Raw genomic sequence first — 21,638 nt, forward strand, 5'->3', positions numbered from 1 at the left:
CTTCCAGTACGTCAACAAGGTCATCATCAACCACAGACTGCGACTGGTGGAAAACCTGGGCATCGGAAAATTGCTCATCAGCAACCGGACAAGTGGTTTGTGACTGTGGGAAGGGTCCAGAAAACAGTTCCTCAGAGTATGCCGGTTCAAATGGCAAATTTTGCTGGGAGGGGGCAGACTGGGGGGGAGGAGGCTGAGGTGCAGGAGCTGGAGGAGTGCCGATTTCGGTGACATGGGTGGACTGCGTGGAAGACTGACTGGTGGACAAATTGCTCGAAGCATTGTCGGCAATCCACGACATCACCTGTTCGCACTGTTCTGGCCTCAACAGTGCTCTACCACGAGTCCCAGTAACTTCAGACATGAACCTAGGGAGTGTAGCTCTGCGGCGTTCCCCTGCTCCCTCATAAGCAGGTGGTGTCTCACCCCGCCCAGGACCACGGCCTCTGACCCCTGCAGTAGTTGGACGCCCACGTCCCCGCCCTCGTCCTCTACCCCTAGCCCTCGGGTTAAACATTTTGAAAATGAGAGTTATAACTTTAATTTTTTTTTTTACTTTTTTTTTTTTTTGTGTGTTTTTTAGTTTTTAAAACCAAACGATGCTATCCTATTGCTATGGCTATTTTCTAGCCAAGTATGAAAGCACACTACTATGCCAGATGAGATGACACTGAGTTATTAAAAAAATAAACGTAAAATAAAAAAGGAAATGGCAGACTGTGCCTAATTGAAATCCAACCCCGGGCCCTAATAAATTTTCCCACTTCGGTCTTTGCGATGGATATGTGCGTCACTAAGCGCAAAACACAGTGGTCGCAAGTCTCACTCCAAATTGCTCACAATTTGCTAGTAGATGCACTGCAGCAACTACAGCCACCAGCAGATCAACCAGAAATCAAATATATATAACGCTACTGTAGGCGTAAGTAAGCCGTTTGGATTCTCCTATGGCTATTTTCTAGCCAAGTATTAAAGCACACTACTATGCCAGATGAGATGACGCTGAGTTATGAAAAAAATAAACGTAAAATAAAAAAGGAAATGGCAGACTGTGCCTAATTGAAATCCAACCCCGGGCCCTAATAAATTTTCCCACTTCGGTCTTTGCGATGGATATGTGCGTCACTAAGCGCAAAACACAGTGGTCGCAAGTCTCACTCCAAATTGCTCACAATTTGCTAGTAGATGCACTGCAGCAACTACAGCCACCAGCAGATCAACCAGAAATCAAATATATATAACGCTACTGTAGGCGTAAGTAAGCCGTTTGGATTCTCCTATGGCTATTTTCTAGCCAAGTATTAAAGCACACTACTATGCCAGATGAGATGACGCTGAGTTATGAAAAAAATAAACGTAAAATAAAAAAGGAAATGGCAGACTGTGCCTAATTGAAATCCAACCCCGGGCCCTAATAAATTTTCCCACTTCGGTCTTTGCGATGGATATGTGCGTCACTAAGCGCAAAACACAGTGGTCGCAAGTCTCACTCCAAATTGCTCACAATTTGCTAGTAGATGCACTGCAGCAACTACAGCCACCAGCAGATCAACCAGAAATCAAATATATATAACGCTACTGTAGGCGTAAGTAAGCCGTTTGGATTCTCCTTTGGCTATTTTCTAGCCAAGTATGAAAGCACACTACTATGCCAGATGAGATGACACTGAGTTATTAAACAAAATAAACGTAAAATAAAAAGAAACTGGAAGACTGTGCCTAATTGAAATCAAACCCCTAATAAATTTTCCCACTTTGGTGTTTGAGGTGGATATGTGTGTCACTAAGAGCTAAACACAACGGTAGCAAGTCCCCCTGCAAATTCCTCACAATATGGTACTAGCTGCACTACTAGTGCCAGCAAGCCCAGCCACAAGCAAATAAAAAAAAAAAAGTATAACGTTATTGTAGCCCTAAAAAGGGCTGTTGGGTTGTTGTAGAATCACTCCTGCCTAACACTATTCTAATAGAACAGCCTAACACTTTCCCTGACCAGCAGCAGCTCTCTCCCTAGCGGCATCCAGACAGAGAATGATCGGAGCAGCGCGGGCAGCGGCTAGTCTATCCCAGGGTCACCTGATCTGGCCAGCCAACCACTGCTATCGACGTGTAAGGGTACCACATCATGCTGGGTGGAGTGCAGAGTCTCCTGGCTTGTGATTGGCTCTGTTTCTGGCCGCCAAAAAGCAAAACGGCGGGAGCTGCCATTTTCTCGAGCGGGCGAAATACTCGTCCGAGCAACGAGCAGTTACGAGTACGCTAATGCTCGATCGAGCATCAAGCTCGGACGAGTATGTTCGCTCATCTCTAGATACTACTATACAGATGACTGACAGCCTGTATAATGATGTGACACTCCTGGTGCTTGCGCCCTCTGCAGGCTGTGTGTGTATGAGATACTTCTATACAGATGACTGACAGCCTGTATAATGATGTGACACTCCTGGTGCTGGCTCTTCTATGTGCTTCCTGGTGCTGGCACCCCCTGCAGCCTGTGTGTGTATGAGATACCACTATGCACTTTGGTGCATGCTGTACCAGTTGTAACAGCCTGAGCTGCTGTTACTACTATACACTACTTGTGTATTTGATGTCTCTCACACAATCACTAGCAATGCTTTACTATACATTCCACACAGACATGAGCAGGATGCTAAAAACAATTAGAAGCTGTGCATAAGCAGTTAACAATAAGTTATGGCTTAAATTGCTACAATAAATAAGTAGGTTTTGGTTGTATTTGGGCACCCGGTCTCCCCACCAATGCTTATAGGGCGTAGAGGCAGGTGTAGTTGTTGTGACCACCACCTACATGTATCGATCAGTACCCACAAATCCAGCACAGTGTAAGTGGATGCCAAGACAATGCACAGCTGTAACCAAATCCGGTGGAGAAGAACGACAAGAAACGGAGCCCAAAACATTATCAAGCAACTTATTCATTTAAATTCAATTTTCTGCTTGAAAGTTTCTTTACCACAGTCCATGGATATGTAGCATCACAGGGTCACCTACTATGACATTATCTGACAGGACAGGACGGGGGATGGTCGCTACTCCCAGATAATTACAGGTTACACTGGAATCATTGGCTGCAGTCATGTGATCTGTGCAGTTACACCCAGGCTGGAGGGAATGTTGACAAGAGCGGTGCTATACTTGATGTCTGTATGCAAGGGGCTGAGGGCGCGTTCACACATTGCGTTTTGGCCTGTGTTTTCATTGCGATTGAAAGGCATTACAGCCTAATGCCTAATTACATTACTGTTAACATTTCCGTTTACAACACGCATCGTAAACGTGATATTAACGCACGCATTAACAACGCATTAACGCATGCATTTTGTTAACGCATGTGGTAACACTGCGTTAACAAACGTAAATATTAACGTAATTAGGCAAATCATCTCTCCTGCAGCCGTTGTAATGCGTTTCAAAAACAATCAAAACGTAACAGGTGAACGCACCCTGACACTTGCTTTCTGTCCCATTTTTAACCCATCCCTTGACAATACTGGGCCTAGACTTGGATGGGGAGGAATGAGGCAGTGATTCAGGAGGAGAGAGACAGCCATGGGGTGAGCAGTACCTTCTCCTGCCTGGAAGTTTCAAAAAATTGGGCTCTATAAAATGATACATGGTTTGGGCTGCAAAAACAGCGCACCGCACTGCAACCTTTATTAAAGGGGGTTTTCCCATGAAACAAGTTAGGACAGGCCCCCAATGGTCAGAAGAAAGGGGCAGTCTAAGAACGGCATTTGGAAATGTATGTCAGCTCCAAGGAGACTGGCACGACTAGCTGCTTCACTCATCTCGGAGAGTGAAGAGGGGTCCGACGGGGGTACATCAGACCCCTGTTCTTGTGATCTAGGAGGAGTCTCATCACTCAAACCGCCACCGATCAGCAAGTTGGGTCTAACTTGTTTTGTGGCAAAACCCCTCTAAAGCAAGGAGTGTTCCCCCGACCAAAACCCCTTCTCTTCTGAAGTTATTAACCAAGACATTTTCATTATGAGCAGAAAGTAATGACACTGATAATATAAGGTTATATACACACACAAGTTTTATATACAGATGGCAAAACTGAAATGATCCGCGCTCCGCTCATACAAACACCTTGATGGACTGGCCGCTACTAACAGAAACATACTGCTGTCTGCGTCACAACATAATAATGATAGACAAATTAACATTTCATTCCTGTTATAAACTCAAAAATCTGAAATAAAAGTTCACACCTTTTGTGTTCAGACTCGTGCACATGGCAATATCTTGCACGGGTGAGCATAAAGTTCTGTTGCATGTTTAAAGAGAACCTGTCATTTTTTAGGTTTTTCCCTATTAAAGTATCAGCCCCCTTAGGTAGGGAATAAAATGTACTTCCTAGAATTCTCCTTTTTTATGTGAAATCTCACCCATTTACCTATAAAATATTTTCTTCAAAGTCAGGCAAATATGACTCTTCTCACCTCACTTTCACATGAGATGAGTCAAGAACTATAATGACAGATTATTATTGCATCTGTGGTGAGCAAACACACCGTAAACATGTTATAATATTAAAGGAGGTCAGTTGGCTCCCAAATCAAATGTTCTAACTATATGCAAATGAGCTTCTAGGTGCACCAAGGCTGTGGCCATGTTTGTTGGGGTTACCCTGTCCTTCTTAAGTTGTATTCTCATACACATTTAATTAAAGGGGTTTTCCCACAAAGAAAAGTGAAGCTCTATTCACGGGAGAGGACCCAACTTGCTGATCAGTTGGGGTCTCCGTGCCGAGACCCACACAGATCACGAAAACGTGGGGTCCGATGGGTTCCCGTGTACCTCCGTCAGACGCCTTGTGCTCAGTCAGACCAATGGAGCAGGCGGTTGCACATGACCTTTCTGCTCCATTAAACTCTATGGAGCTAATGGAGTTCGTTGAGTGCAGCGCTCGGCAAATTCCGTCAACTCCATAGGGATTAATGGAGCAGAACGGTCATGTGCGGCCATCTGCTCCATTAACCAACGGACCCCTCGTTTTGGCGATCTGTGGAGGTCTCAGCACTGAGACCCCACTGATCAGCAAGTTAGGCCCAATCCAGTGGATAGGGCCTAACTTTTCTTCGTGGGAAAACCCCTTTAAATGCATGTGCTACATAAATACATGTTACCCCTTGGAAAAAAAGGTTGCTGTCCTTGTATAGGACCACCCTGCTCTCTGGCAGAGGTGGCCATGCATGCACTATTGAGGAGTACCTCCTGGTTACTTCACAAGTAAAAACTGTTTCTTTGTGCAGCGTTGGTTGTATCCAAGGATGGCTAATATCCTTGTGGGAATACATTTGTGGGAAATTATAGTCACGGAGGTATATTTTTTAAAATAACAAAAAGATGAACTGCATTTATATGGCAGATACATTCAATTAAATGGGAAAATTCCTCTGAAGTTTAAAAGAAAAAAAAAAATAGAAGGAAATGGCCACATCCTCCATGCACTTAGAAGCTCATTTGCATAAAGGAAACTTAAAAGGGTTTTCCAATGAAAGTGCTCAAATCATAATCCCCTAGTGACATTTACACAATGAAGATCATTTTAACCCCTTACTTTACAATTTTACTCAGTTTTATTGCCGTTTTAACTCCCATCACAGATGGTCAGCGTAAGGTTCCAGAGTGTGGGCGGGGACTCTTTAAGCGGGGATTCTCTGTGCTGACAATGTGCTTAGATTATCAGGGTACAGGGTTTATCTACACTTTTATTTACCTTCTGAACATTCTACTAGTATCTTACACAGAGATGAGATAGATCAGTGGTGATGAGCTCCACGAGATGGATATAATACACAATGACACACTTCATCTCTGCTATACCTGTGCTAGAACAAACACTGTCAGCTCTGCTGTATCCCTTTCCCCTGCTATAAAGATCACAGTGTCTGTGTGAGAGCTTGTCTTCTAATGGATTGGGCAGGGGCTGACTGCAGAAGATATTCATGAGAAGAATCTATCCTGCCCGACCCAAAGTCAGAAAATTTCAGGTCGGATCCTGGGGGTTTTGAAAATGTATACACCAGGACTGATAGAGACAGGTTGGACTTATATCTGTGAAATGCTGTATTTATATTAATAAACGTCAAGAATGTGTTATTTTGTTATCCTGATTAGATGTAAGAATCTCAACTTCGTGGGAATACCCCTTTAATGAATTTTCTCTATATTGATAGATTGCTGAGAAACAGAAAGTGTAGATCTGAAAAGTTTATTAAACTAGCCATCACAATGCCGGTTTCACTTATTGGGCGACTGGAAGATACCCCTTAAGTGGACAGTTATACCTCAATTGTCAATTTGGCAAATCGGTACTGGAAGGATGTTGGGTTCCTGATAAGTACTAGTCCAGTCTTGTCCGGAGGCTGACCAAGTAACATGTGTGCTAGTCCTGTAACACTAACAAAGCCTAAAGCCTCACCGAAACCCACAGCCAAGGAGAAGTCTCCATGGGTTACATATCCTAGAAGCTTTCTGCTGCAATGACTAGTGACCTCAGGCAGAGGACTAGGCCAGACCCCCAGTGTCAGGTCATCACTACCAGAGGCTTCTTCTACTTTATCATTTTTATCTCCATTCGGCTTGGTCTTCCTATTCTTTTTTTCTTTCTTTCTCTCCTTCTTCTGTTTCAATACTTTATTCTTGAAATGATCCCCATGTTTGGTCTCCACAGGACCCTGGAATGACTTGTCTTTTTGCAGCTGAAGATAGTCTTCTTCGGAGGGTATACAGATCATGGAGTGGAGCTCAGGGCTCCCCTTTGTCATCATGGACAGTCGGACCCAAGCCAATGACCTTGGGAAATCTCTCAGAACCGAGCCAAGGATATGAGACAACTCTTCAGGATGGGGCTGACTTGGTTTTCTACTTCTTTGAGGGACTGGAGAAACAGCAGCAGAAAGTATCTTCAGGATCTTCTTACTCCTAGTAGAAATGAAATTTGTAAATACTAAAACTGTTTAGACTAGAGCATGCTATAGTGGAATGGAATAGATGTGTGATCCATAGTAATGGACTTGCGCACTGATCCATTAAAAAAGTATTGTATGGATTAAAGCAATGTCTAGAGATGAGAGGACCCAAAATTTGGGTTTGGCATCTTCTGTTCGGCCGATCCGCTTATCCCAGACACGTGCTTCCTGGGCTGCAGAGCAGCCAATCAGGCATGGATGGTGGTCACAACTGTCCAAGCACAGATATTCCTATTTGCTAGGGGGTTGTAAACCTGCCCGATTGGCTGCTCTGCTGCCCATCCAGCAACATGTCTGGGTTAGGCCTTATTCACATACTCAGCTGTCAATGGAGAGGGGAGGGGTGAAGGCGCGCACTTCCCCCACCCTTCTCCACCCAGCCATGTGCTATACCCGGGATAGGGTCTGAGCGACCACATTGGCATGTGAATAAGGCCTTGGGCAGGTCTGTTGAATGGAGGATGTCCATTAGTGTCATTAGTGATGTCCATAGACACAGATCAACCATTATGTAGCTGGATGCAGCTGAATATTTCACTAACCTCAGCACAGAGAAGTCTCTTTCACCAGCAGCGTTTTCCTCTTCTAGGGTCTTCTCCGCAGCAGAAGACGGCTCCTTTTTCATTTCTTCATCAGGTGGATTCTCACCAGTTTTCTCTCTCTGCGGCTCATCTTTAGGAGGCTCCTTCCCAATAGCCTCCAGCATTTCCCATTCCCTTGTCAGCTGATCCCAGGGGCAATGAAAAGGAGATAACACTCCGTGCTTGATGAAGTTTGTTCGCTTTGCAGGTGGTCGTCTAAATGTAAATGGAGGAAAAAAAAAAAAATAGTCACAATTTAATATTCTCTAATAATAGTTCAGAGGTTTCCGTTGGGTCCAATAAACGTTGCCATAGTACCCGAGGCTCCCTACAAGGTTCTGTGTATTTCTTTAGGGCCATTGTATCCACTGCCCTTGTATGAGCCACAAAACTCAGTGTGGGTCCTGTAACCGGTCACCAAGCACCCCCCCCACACACACACAGTACCTTTACAGATGTCCTTATACACACATACCACTGCCTCAATCTGTGGGATTAGAGCCACCATTCTCCAAAAAAAGACTTCATTATGTCCTCCATTCCAGTCATAAAGGTGGGGGCTGTAGTATACAGCCAAGCTACCCCTCCCTCCGCACTGACACAGCTAACCTGGCAAAAGAGAATTCCAGAGGGAGAGGTGAGGAGGAAGGTTAATTTCCCACATCCAGTGTCATTCTCACCAATTCCTTCCTGAGGGAGTGGTTAATGATGTAGCAGAGCAGAGCCACACAAACCTACTGTCTCTCTCTCCTGCTCCTCACCCCATACTCAGGAATTCTCTTCAGTCTCACAGAGGTGGGAAGGGGAAAGGAGACTGTATAGCTGAATATTGGCATTTTTTTGCTAAAATAATAAAAACTTCACCATTTGAAGCCGTACCTGGTGTATTTTTCAAGCAAATTTGCCTTGGCCTCCAGAGCAGACTGGACTCCTGCTGGGGTGTCAGGGAAGTCCCCAGGAACATATGGAGCCCCCATATACTGGTAGTGTTGTAGCCCTTGCTGCAGACCCCCAACACGGACACCTCTATAAATCTGAGAAATACAATTATACAATCCATATTACATTATCATAAAATACATAATAAAATGTCTAATTACTACATACATGTCTATATGTTCAGTACACAAACTTAATAGACTTACAAGAGGAATCCAGAAAGCCATTCCCCATCCTTTTGGCAGGCAGATATCCCATCCGCTTCCCCAGCCTATCCGACCATTCCCAGTGATTTTACCAGGTTGCTGGATTAGCAGGATCGGGATCTTAGATTCTTTATTGCCAAGCTCCAGCTTTGACCCTGGAACAAGCAGCTCACTTTTTAGCTTATTGATTTCCTGTAAAAGAAGATTACATTGTGTGTACATGAGACTTTTCACCATTTCTGGCCACATTAGGACTTGTACCCTGCATACACTATTTTAGCAGTTTTGCCCTTTGTACGCTCAGATCTGGTTGTCCCAGAGCTGGTAGTTGGATACTAGCTGTATTGATGGGGAATCTGCTTCATATTTTTCCCTCAGGAGGATCATAAAGGGCAGTGGTGTCTTTATGGCAAGGGGCCACTCAGAGCCCGGTCTGTGGGCACCCAGCCCCTAGCCCCAGCACAGAGTGTCCCAGACAGGACTCAAGGCCTCCTCCCGAGTTGGAGGAAGCTCACGATCAGAGCCATTGTAAAGCATCGTATCCTTTGCCAGCCGTGACCACAGGGGAGGAGGTGAGAACAAAGCTGGAATAGCAGTGGAGCCATGGGCTGTTCTGGTGACCATGAGGGAAGTTACAATGATCGTTCGATTTTCTCCGACTTCTTTATACTGTATTGAGGGCTTCAAACAACTGAAAGCTGTCCACTCTACCACCAGCCGCGCCCTCTTTCATGCCCCTTGGAGCCACCTTGGCATGGAGCAGGTGTAAAGGAGATACTTCCAGGTATTGCAATTATTTCAGGGCTTCTACACCAATTTTAGAGTCAGGCAGAATTGTGTTGCCTGCATATTGAAAGTGCACAAAAAAAAAAAAAAAAAAAAAAGTTGGTGCACTGTCGGAGCAGCGCGGGGGGGGGGGAAGATTCATGCAGAACGTGCAACACAATTTCTGAATCTGGCGCCCCCTGCACACTACACAGGTAACTGCTCCTTTAAACGTACAGCAAAGCCTGTGTCATGTGAAAGCACCCGAATGTTTCAGACCATGAGATCATATCAATGATGAGACTCAGCAGTCAGACAAGACCCCAGGATACACTACACATCATCCTTTACCTGCTCTGACACTTTCTTATCAGTCACATGAGACCGAACTTGAGAAGACCAGATCAGGCTCTGCGTGCACTCCATAGGAACTCCGGTCTGTGTGATGGACTTGACTTTGTCTCTATCTACAGGATCAGAAAACAGAGGACACAATCTATCCAACAGGCTCCAGACTCCATCATTTACCACAGGATAAATCCCATCAACAGGAGCCACAGATACAACACATACAAATCAGCAACAAAATCACCAAGTCTGGAGGAGCACATTCTCGTTGGCCTTGCCAGGATTTGAACCTGGATCATCTGTATGGAAAGACAGAGGCTCCCGCCGAGCACAAGGCCAGTAGAGAAATAAATAGGGCAACGTAGAAGATTTCAGATATGACTGCAGAGAGTTTTGGGATTCACCTTCGTAGCTTTCTGGATTTGGATAAGATTTTGTCCTCTTATTGGGGAGGTTTAGTCTTGGATCTCCAACAGTGAGGCCCAAAACAGTTCCAGACGGGATCATTGCTGGAGTATCTAGGCCTGGAAATACAGAATAGTATGAGAGATAGAGTAGACAAATCTTAGTGTAATATCTACATGTTATACAGGAAGCACTTACCTTTAAGCAATTTAAACAAGGATTCCTGATTTCCATGGCGGAGAACATTATCCGGATCCCTACAATAATCTGCCCACCAGCTGTGTGGCCCCGGGTCTTCAGTTTCCTGTGTAGGAGGAATATTACTCCCCATATTATTAATGTTTCTAAGGTACAATAAGTGCCTGTATTTTAGGCTCTAAAATTGCAAGGTAATGCAAACTGGATGGAAGAGACAAGTCCAGTCCCATGTGATGGAAAAGCTGTTAGGGAACAGGGGAGATCTTGTACCTCACTATTCTGTGCAGAAGACAGCTGCTCCTGAACACTGAACACAGTGAGCTCTGCTACATACACAAAGAGAACACTGTCAGATGACCTCCTTCCTCCTCTGTGAGCGGCAGCCCCTCCCCTCTTATACTCTGCATCTTGTTTACAAATGTACGGTTGATAAGAGACCAAAAATGCCAAGCGTGAGCCTATGGTAAGAACCAGGCTAAACTGAAGATGATAGCAAATAAACTGCTGGATATAGGTAATGGGGGTAATAGTAAAAGATGCTCTACATCCAAAGAGCTATTTATTTGTGCTTTAACAGCCATTTCATTTTGTTCAATTTTAGTCACTTTTTGTAATGTACCTTGACAGTGTCCTCATCTTGACCTAAAGATTTGAGGTGCGGAGGTTACTGGCCAGCATTGTAGATTACACTTCTGTGCTGCCGAGTGCATGCTATCCCGATGTTCCGGCAATACAGGAGTGTATCACAAACGACTTTACTAATTCTTTCCAAACGTTTGGACCAGAGGTTGTTAGTTACAGTCATAGAGCAGGATTCCCACAAGCAGGAGAAAAAAAGAAGACCATAAATATATGGCAGCTCTACAAATACACTACACACTGAGAGCTGCCGTATATTTACATGGATCGGTCGTGAAAGGGGTTAATTAAGAAGGCAAAAACTATTGCATGAAGTCAATTACAATGGACTAATTTACAAGGAGACTGAGTTCCATACTAGTCAGTGGTTAGCTTGGCTGCCTTGTTGCACTAGGATACTGTGGGTCACATCTGAATGGAGTATATATGTTCTCCATCTATACGGTACCAGGACGCCCCTTCTCTGACCTACAAGTCCTTACCTTATGGAGAGGAGCCACATGCAGCGCATCGCTAAGTACACAGTTAGACATGGGACCAACAAGTCTGTACCGCACAATCTCCATGGTCAGATCTCTGAAACATCACAGAAAAGTTAATTCTTTAGGTTTTACCTCTCCATTGTACAATGCACTTACAGTAGGCATACAGGGGTTACACTATTAAAGTTATCCCCTAAGCCAGTGGTGGCGAACCTATGGCACGCGTGCCAGAGAGGGCACGCAGAGCCCTCTCTGTGGGCACGCGCACCTATGCCTGAACCACTGCCGGAGGCTCACTGGAACTGACCCTGCTCAGCCGATCTTCATGCTGTGAAGGTGTCAGGTCTCTGTGGAGTTTCCTGTGTGCCAGCGCTGCTGTCTGATCACAGCTTACACATGCTTCAGCATGCAGCAGCACGGAGCTGACCACAGAGGTCAGAGGTCGCATGTGGGCGGAGTCACAGACGCTGGACACTCACACAGCGTCTCCTGCCTCAGCCCATGCTCTCCTCCCGCCTGTCATCAGGAAGAACTGAGGATAAGCTACAGATGCAGCACAGGAGTCCAGGCTGTGAGAAGGCTGCTGGGTGATAGCTGCTGGGTGAGCTCTCAGTTATGCTCATTCCACTTGCATTTATCCTCCTTTGTCACCCGACCCCACAAACAGCCCTGATGGTTATTCACTCACTGTACATAGGACTGCAGGATCCCAATCCCTATCAGACACTCCTGTGTATGGAACAGCACTATTGTACTTACACAGGACTGTCTCCTTTACATGGAGGGAAAAGCAGCAGTCCTATGTAAGTTACATGCATAGGACTGCTGCCTCACCCTCCCTCAGGCAGCCCTGTAAAAGGTTTTACCCTGTACTTTTTGTGTCACATTGAGGGAAATACAGCAGTCCTAAGTAAACTATGGAACATTAGGCTGCAGCAGTCCTGTGTGGTACAAAAGCCAATTTGAGTAACAGACTGCTGCATTTTATTGCTCCATAAGTTACATAGGACTTCTGTAGCTAGACAGTTTTCATTCATTACATAGGACTGCTGCCTCTTCCTTCATGTAAAACAGTGATTTATATGGTAGCAGTCCTATGCAAGAAAAGAAAGTTGGCAGACTGCAGCAGTCCTGAGTAATATTTGCGATCTGGTATCCCAGCAGTCCTGTGTAATATATGCGATCTGGTATCCCAGCAGTCCTGTGTAATATATGCGATCTGGTATCCCAGCAGTCCTGTGTAATATATGCGATCTGGTATCCCAGCAGTCCTGTGTAATATATGCGATCTGGTATCCCAGCAGTCCTGTGTAATATATGCGATCTGGTATCCCAGCAGTCCTGTGTAATATATGCGATCTGGTATCCCAGCAGTCCTGTGTAATATATGCGATCTGGTATCCCAGCAGTCCTGTGTAATATATGCGATCTGGTATCCCAGAAGTCCTGTGTAATATATGCGATCTGGTATCCCAGAAGTCCTGTGTAATATATGCGATCTGGTATCCCAGCAGTCCTGTGTAATATATGCGATCTGGTATCCCAGCAGTCCTGTGTAAACTTAACACTGCACTGTTAAACCCAGTGGCTTCCTATGTATGTAGTGATCTATTTTTTTTATTAATTACTAACCTAGGACTGCTGCAGATTTTCTAGTTATCTATGTTGGCATTATTGGGCAGTTTGCATTTTAAAACGCAATTCAATTTAGAAGCACTAGAGAGGAGTTACTACTGATCAGGTACTGGCCCTGAGTGTGAATTGCCTTATTGGCACTTTGTGTTAAGTAGGTACATTTTGCGTTTTAGTTTGGGCACTCGGTCTCTTAAAGGTTCGCCATCACTGCCCTAAGCTGATCGATGATGGTCCAACTTCTGGGAACTCTACAATCAAGACACTGGGATACCCTGCAATTTTGAGAAAGGATATCCCATTCTAACTAATGGGGGGAGCTGCAGGAACATCATGTGTCCTATTCAGTAGTATAGGAGTGTGAGAAATGATTGTCCAAAACGATCACACAATTGTACAGTAGGACACATGCTGGACCCGTCGCTCCACCCATTAGTAATTACAGGATCTAAGTTCTTTGGATTGCTAGGGGACATAGGACCTTTACTGATCAGCTTTTTATCCCCATCTTGTGGACAGGGGATAACCAAAATAGTTGGTACAAGCCCTTTAAAAATAGCAAATCGAAAACGCTAAACATATAGGCCAATGTCATGTGGGAATTTTAAGATTGCAATCTTTTGTACACCATTTAAAAAACATATTTTAGAATGAGACAGAAGTTTTTATTTCAAAAGTTCCAACAGCCTCTGACTATGCCTCAGTCTCTCTTCCGATCTCAGTTCCTGCTCATTGGCTCTCTTTGGCTCCTTTACATAAATTGCTGATGTGCCGTTTCTGCCTTGTGCCTGCTGCTAACCTGCTTACTTTTGTACTGTGTGCAGACACTCCATGCTCCTTCGTTTACACGTCTGAGCTCAGCTGAATAGGAGGAGCCGTAGCAGGAGAATTATGCCTCCCCCTCCAAGGAAGGATAATGAGGAGAATGATACAGCGGGAGACGCCATAAAAGACTGCCTAGAGCAGTGAAAAGGAAGGCAGCTGTGTATATAGAGAGAGCAGCATTCCGAGAACAGGGAAAGGGTGAAGCTCTCTCTAAAGGAGGCAAAGACACAGGTACATATACTTGCACAGACATGTCTAATGAAAGAGATCTACTTGAGTGTGGTCAACCCCTTTAAACTCTTTATATTAATTTGTGCTATTAGTTTTGCATGTCTTTAACAAAGCGGAATAATTTCAAGAGAATATAAGGGGATCTTCAGTAGCCTAGCAGTCACTACACAGAACTTCTCTACATTGGGGGCACCCATGATCAGATGACCCTGTCAGAGCACCTGCAATCAGATACTGATCACCTATAACAGTCAATCCATTAATATATCAAATACCTGGAGAACCCCTTTATTGCTATAGCTGCTACTTCAATCACACACCAGAACCATCCGTGTCTAGAGAGACTGAATCAGTCAATGTATAAGGCAGAATTCACTTCAAAGACTCTCTGGATGGAGAGAGACTACGTACAAAATTTACCAAAACAGATAATCGTCTGCACTTACCGAATGGTAATGCCAGTTTGTGTTGAGGTCCAATAATAAGGGTCAGGGATGGGCCTGGTTCCATCTCCAATTATCTTCTTGACAGGAACAGTTTTTTCTCCTTTACTCCGCCATTTCCTTTTCCTTCCGGTAACAATCACACTTGCCGGCGGCTCTTCCTTTGGAGGTGTGGGTGCTGGCTCCGGAACGCATACAAAGTTGTCAGGTTTGTCTTCACATTCACATACAAGTCTCAGCTCCTTTAAGACACCCTAATGGGGTAAAAACCAGGATTTGAAGAAACAGCATGCAGGACAACGCAGCATAAATGTTCACCAAAGTTACTCAATTTCCTCCTACGCTACTGGGTCACATGCACGGGCCCTAGAGAATTGCCGAGTATGGAAAACTGTGATCCCAAAGTTCGGTAAGTGGTGGACGATTTGAGAAGTTTGGGGATTATACAAATTTTGATATCATCAGCGCATCACCAGATTTTATGCCATTAAACTACCAGCCCCCTTAGGTTGGGTATGAAATTTCTAATTTCCTGGTTGATGTGAAATTGCACCGGTTTACCAATTAAAAAAACACTTAAAGTCATGTGCAAAAGAGGCGAGAAGAGATCTTTGGTTCTTTAGTGCCATTATACTTTAGGTGACATTAGGACATCAGGCTTGTGGTTCTGTGATTTACAGAACTGGAGATACAGGAAGTTAAAGCGAACCCGACACTGTCAGGTTGGCATTGTTGGCTGGTGACAGGTTCCATCAGCCTATGCCTTTGGCGGCATTTTGAATCATTTCAGTAGTTTACAAAAGTTTATTTCACATAACCTGGCTCCCTGCCAGCAGCATTTGGGGAGCCCCAGGGAGGGGCAGTTGCAGCCTGTGACTCTGCTCCTCCACACTCACCCATCTCCCTTCCCACTTCCTGTCATGTGCAGTGAGCAGGCAGAGGAGGGAGGAGGATGGTGTGGTGGGCTGGAAAAATGCAAGAGGAGACACAGGCTGCAGCCGTCTGCCTGGATTTACCACACACTGCCGGCAGGCAGCGAGGTAATGCGAAATAAACTCATAGAAAGTACTGAAATGATTCAAAATGCTGACAAAGGCCCTTTTTACAAATCAGTGTAGCGGAGGCCATTGGAACCTGTCACCAGCTAAAAATGAAATTTAAAGTAATAGCTGGTAAAGTGAGCACAGACAAAGATCCGTCTCTGGTTCTCTGCATCACAGAACCACAAGTCTGATGCCAACAGAAAGGTGATATTCTCATCTATAACAAGACAACAAATGCACAAGTTTTGGGGACATAAAATCAAAAGATAGGGGCGTATGAAGCGACACACCCGACTCATCTGAGGTAATACGACTCTTCTCTGCTTGCCTTCACATGACTTTCGAGCAAGTATTTTTTTTTTTGGAGGCAATTCTAGAAAAGTCATTTCATACACTACCGGAGGGGGCAGCTAGTCTGTAAAATCTTGCTACAGTGTCCCTTCAATATCTCATAAAATTAGAGTGTGCGCTGAGCCCTGAAGTTAAAATTTATCCATATTGCCTATTGTGTATATAGCTATAGTCCATCATAGGTCTGAATTATTTTACCTCTTTGAGAGCAGGGTGCATCCACATCCAGAGCTGCCTTTTATCATCTGCCGTTTCCAAAACACTCCTGGGCTTCCAGATAAAGGTGACATGTCCTAGAGCCTCCCCTGGGTATTTATCAGCTCTGTAGAGGACCAGGGAACCCTGACGCTTCCCGGATATACACGGTGCTGCCATAAAGGTCGGACCTGAATACAACAACAATAAGTACATGCAAAATATCAGGTTATAAATGTGTTGAGATTATTTGGCGGAATTTTTGGACAGATATATGAAACTGAACAGCAATAATAAGAAAGCCATATGATTTCATCCTACTATATTAATAAAGCCAAGCTCCTGAGCATATTGTTACATATTGAATAACCAAGCCATACATACATAGACATACACCCAAAAGTGTTTAGATAATCAGAAGACAAATGGATGGATTAAAAGGGGTTGTCCAGAATCACCAAATAATTGATAGTTTTTAAAATGAAAAAAAGCAACAATTTCTCAACGTACTTTCTGTATCAATCCCTCTAGATTTTCTAGATCTATTGCTGTCCTTCTATAGGAAGCTTTATTGTGTACTTCCTGTGGATAGAAATCGGTACCTGGTCATGTGATGTCACACGGGTGCACGGCTCGTTACAGTAAATCATAGCTGTGTGATACAACGAGCCGAGCATCACCTGGGACGGATTTCTATCCACAAACAAAGAAGCTTCCTATAGAAGGACAGCAAGCAGAGATCTAGAAAACTGTGAGGAATTGATACAGAAAGTATATTGGAAAATTTTAGAACTTTCAACGTATAATAACAAAATTGCAGAACTGGACTGATTTAAAGGAAACCTACCACTTGAAGTGGCAGGTTTCAGATGGAAACACCGAGCACCAGCTCAGGGTGAGCTGGTGCCGGAGCTTATTTTTGTTAGTGTTTTAAACCGCTGTATTGCAGTTTAAAACACTTTTTAAACTTTATAGCCGGCGCAGAGAGGTACGCGCTCGGCGCTTACCATGCGCGCGACCGTGCGCGTGGCTACATAGGAAGTGAAGGAGAGCCGCGCGCATGGTAAGCGCCGAGCGCGTACCTCCCTGCGCCGGCTATAAAGTTTAAAAAGTGTTTTAAACCGCAATACAGCGGTTTAAAACACTAACATAAATAAACTCCGGCACCAGCTCACCCTGAGCTGGTGCTCGGTATTTCCATCTGAAACCTGCCACTTCAAGTGGTAGGTTTCCTTTAAGGTTAAATGAATACCTGTATCCACATTGCAAAGTCTTGCCAGAGCCTTCAAGAGATCTTCCTCTTTGCCCAATAGCTCCACACAGCAGTAGTAAGACAGATCCTAGAAGCACACAGTCACATAACATTCAATAGGTTGTACACAATACAGAGATCAGTTCTTTAGATTCCATTTCCCTTTTGATCAAAATTAGGTGGGAAGAAATTGTGGCCACTAATTCATACTATGAATCAGCGATATTAAACTAGTGGTAATATGGAGGAAACACTAGGGGTCACAAGTAACCAAAAGAGCAGCCGGGTCCACCCCAGATTACCTGGAGTAGACAGTGATTGGACATGGCACGGTAACACGCTCTATAACTCTTCATTGTAGGCCGGTCAGCCAAGTTGTACCCCCACTTCTTCAGCATGTGGTAGCGCTTGGTGTGCCATATGTGCGTCTCCAGCCAGATGGTTTTTTTCTGTCTTCTGTTAAACTCTAGCTGAAGGTTCCCGTGGCGTCTCCGTGCCTTACGGCATTTGCTTTTTGATTGTTCCTTCTTCTGGTGCACTGTTTTCTCCATCTAAATATATACAGGTATAAAATGAAGCAAAAGTAAAAAAATTAAAAATTATTGTAAAATCAAATATGAGTGCCGAGATGTCCGAGAGCAGGTGGCCAAGAGCTACTTTAAAGGACATCTACCACCAGGATGAAAGACTTATGTAAATGAGCCGGAGGGGCTCCAGGCTCCATTAACACCTATGGAGCCTGGAGCCCGTCAGGCTCATTTGCATACAGTCCTTCATCCTGGTGGTAGATGCCCTTTAAGTAGTCAACCACCACATCTGAGCTCATAGAGCTACTGACACATTGTGACAGCTCAGACAAACTTGTGTTTTACATTTTTCAGCTGAGTAAAAATTATATTCTTTATTAGAATGAGCACCATGGCATAGTTCTGACCTCTGGAGCAACACTGTGCCCACCCTCACCTCTCCCTTGATAGATCTAGCCTTAACAAGTTTTCAAAGAATCTTCTTCAGACCGGACAAACATGTAAATGGAGGGTCTTGTGATCCAGGAAAAGTAGGTAGTCATAAGAAGATGCAAGTATGCAGGGCAAAAAAGGAACCCTGTGCATAAGCAACACAAATGGAGTCTGGACAGCTGCAGCAGCCTGCGTCTCAGTTTCCTTATGCATTCTGCCTCTCCTCCACACCATCCTCTCGCTCCTCTGCCTGCTTAATGCACGTGGGAGGAAAAAGGAAGTGGGAGAGGGAGCTGGAAGAGTGTGGAAGAGAGGAGACGAAGGACACAGGTACAGAGGCTGCAGCTGTACCCCCCACCCCTTGGGACTCACCATGTTTTGTGAAATAAAGTTTTATAAAACACTGAAATGATTCAGAATGCTGACTAAGGCAATTTTAAAATCAGAATAGCATAGGCTATTGGAACCTGTAATCAGTAACAAATGACATTACTGGTGACAAGTTCGCTTTAAATAGAGCAGAGGTGCAATACTGTTACGGCACCTGCATTAAAACTGGAAACATCTCTCAGCATATTCATGATTGCTTGAGGTCTAAAGACTCCCTCCATTCAAACACTTACCCTTAAGGAGAAAAATGTATTAAACATACCTCTTTTTTAGCCATTTCACGCAACCTCCTAGGCAGACGCTTGATGGTGTGCCCCATGGCTCTTCTTCGCATGTGCCTCGGCAATGACTGAAACACCAAAGTGTTGGAGGATTTCTGGGAGACGGCCTTCAGCATGGCCTTGATTTCTGCAGCCCGGGCCCCTGCAAACACCGTGGCTGGTGAAGAAACAACAAATCTTATGAATACAGGACAAATTATTATTAGGAGATACAAAGCCATAAGATCTTCTACACTCCAGCGTACCATCATTCACTTACCTGTTACATATTTTGGAATTGGCTGTGACTCACTTGATCCTTCCTCTCCTTTACCTCCCCTCTGCTGTTGGTTAGAGGAGCCAGGGTTACTGCCTAAAAAAGTGAATTACAAATATTGAGTGTGAAATAGTGAGATGGTTGACAAAAAAAACCCCCAAACAAAAAACGTAGGCCTCATTTACACGGCCGTTTGAGGACGTATATACATCGGTATATATATATATGCATGTCCCCATAGGCCGGCAATGGGCACGCCATGTTCCTCTATTGAGAGTGGCGAGGGTGAGCGATGCTGCTCTTCCTGGCACCGACGTGTACCTGCTGTGCTTTAGTACGGCGGGCACATGTGTAGCCTTTGTAGGGTTTTTTGTGGGGTGTCAGATCTTGAGCAATGAGGGACTGGAGACATCTATATTAGTTATTTGTATTATTTTACACCATTGTCTACTGCTAGCAAGATCCATGAAAAACCAGGACAATCTAGGTCACGAGAAGAATTACCTCTGTACGGCTGATGGGAGCCACGTCCTCCACGTGGAGTAGGTCCATCATTCGGATCCAGGCTTACACTTGAAGGCTGATTTCGCATCCGTTTTGCATATTTCTTTTCTTTTGCTGTAGACATGACTGCACTCAGAGGTTGGCTTGCTGGAAGCAAAACAATCACAGAGCTGAGATTAGCTGGAGTCGATTATTGTACGACACAAAAAAAAAAAAAAAAAAGAAGAAGAACAAAATACTAATGTTTTTTGAAATTAGTGAAATCTACCCTTTAAATCAAACATGATAAACCAAGGTTATTTACTATATACACCATTGGTGGCAAACTTATGGCACGGGTGCTAGTGGTGGCACTCGGACCCCTCTATATGGGCAACTTCGCCGACACCCCAGAGTTTCCCAGGCAGGACCCAGGCAGCCCAGGAACCTAGAAGGAAGCTACAATGATAATCCGAAAGGTCTGCACAGCGTAACAGGCTGAGAAGCTGCAGCATGCAGGAGCTCTGGTAATGACACCCACCAGAGACCTTCTGGTTCATTAGCATAATTCTAAAAGCTGATTTTAGAAGGAAGGAGGCCATGGAGTAAAAAAATAAGATATGTACAATCCCGGTGCCTGGATCTATGAGTAAGTGTCCCTTACATGCTGGATTTTGATTTCCTGTGAGGAGTTGTTCATGAGCAGGGCTGTTTGTTATTTTTTTCTTTATGGTAGATGGGGGTGTAGCAGTGACCCAGCCTGGCACCACTATAGATGCATGCTTTCAGGCAGTAAGCTCTTGTGATCTGGGCCCTCACTCTTATTGTTCCATATGACTGTAGACTGTATGGCTATAGAAACAAAGATTTTATTTATTATTATGAATTTTATCCATTCCATTATTTTATTATGGAATGTCATCGCTTGGACTCTGACTACAGAGGCAATGGGCGAGGACAGCCATGGGTCGAGTACATTTTGTAGCTTGTTTTAAACTTATACTTATGTGAAAAAAAGTATCCTGATCACATACAAGCTGTACAATTGTATTTCCCACCATGCAGTAGCATCACTCTATGCCCCACCACTTGGCTCAGATAGGAGAAGGCAGCAGTTCCTCAAATATCCAAAAATTGCCAGCCCAGAATAAGCTTCTGCATTAATGTATAAAGAACCAACATGTCAGAACCAAGTACAGCACCAGAGATCATTGTGACAGTACTGACAGGTGACAGGGCAGTGATCACAGGAACTTCCAGGATGTCCTCCGATTACAGAACATCTCCCCATCTGCATCCATTCACATTTATGTGGCTGATAACAGAGGACAATAGATTGCATTACAACACGGTGTACATGAAGACAAATATTAAATAATTTTTAGGCCCGGGAATGTTTCTACATCACAATATCAGTTATAAAGCTATAGGATCCTCCACTACTACGCAGGTAAAATATACGAGTGCTGTAGCACCATGCCGCAAGAAAAGTAATAAAAAAAAAGAGAATTACCGCAGCAGCCAGGACTGTGAGTGTGAACACCCCGCAAGTCACTCAGCAGGAGACCCCCTAACTTCCCGGTGCAGCGCCCACACTTCACACAAACACGTGGAGGAGGCGCCCTGCGCTCCAAGCCTCGCTCTAGGACTGCAGCGGGAGAACGTGATTGGTGGACTCGGAGGCGGGGCGACTTCCTCAGAACGTGATTGGTGGAAGTAGAGGCAGAATC

General features: G+C 44.5%; 1 protein-coding gene across 1 annotated transcript; it reads right to left on the bottom strand.

Annotated features, from left to right (window-relative positions):
* Positions 1-6,228: 6,228 nt before the first annotated feature.
* POP1 (POP1 homolog, ribonuclease P/MRP subunit) lies at positions 6,229-21,578 on the bottom strand. The gene is made up of 16 exons (XM_072151511.1): positions 21,422-21,578; positions 19,930-20,076; positions 19,429-19,521; positions 19,151-19,326; positions 17,842-18,090; positions 17,540-17,627; positions 16,291-16,478; positions 14,702-14,952; positions 11,568-11,661; positions 10,447-10,552; positions 10,248-10,367; positions 9,847-9,962; positions 8,731-8,922; positions 8,465-8,619; positions 7,547-7,801; positions 6,229-6,957 (listed from the first exon to the last, which is right to left on the bottom strand). The coding sequence occupies exons 2-16, from the start codon at positions 20,051-20,053 to the stop codon at positions 6,315-6,317; spliced, it is 2,850 nt and encodes a 949-aa protein (XP_072007612.1). The 5' UTR covers positions 20,054-20,076; positions 21,422-21,578; the 3' UTR covers positions 6,229-6,314.
* Positions 21,579-21,638: the final 60 nt, after the last annotated feature.

Source organism: Engystomops pustulosus, chromosome 5 (assembly GCF_040894005.1).
Source record: "Engystomops pustulosus chromosome 5, aEngPut4.maternal, whole genome shotgun sequence".
In the NCBI taxonomy this organism is placed as follows: Eukaryota; Metazoa; Chordata; class Amphibia; order Anura; family Leptodactylidae; genus Engystomops; species Engystomops pustulosus.

Coding starts and splice junctions, on each gene's coding strand:
- POP1 (XM_072151511.1), bottom strand. CDS start 20,053: ATGTCTACAGCAAAAGAAAAGAAATATGCAAAACGGATGCGAAATCAG. Junction 16,479..17,539: donor ACTTTGCAATGTGGATACAG/GTATTCATTTAA, acceptor TGTTGTATTCAG/GTCCGACCTTTATGGCAGCA. Junction 8,620..8,730: donor TGGCTTTCTGGATTCCTCTT/GTAAGTCTATTA, acceptor TGTATTTCTCAG/ATTTATAGAGGTGTCCGTGT.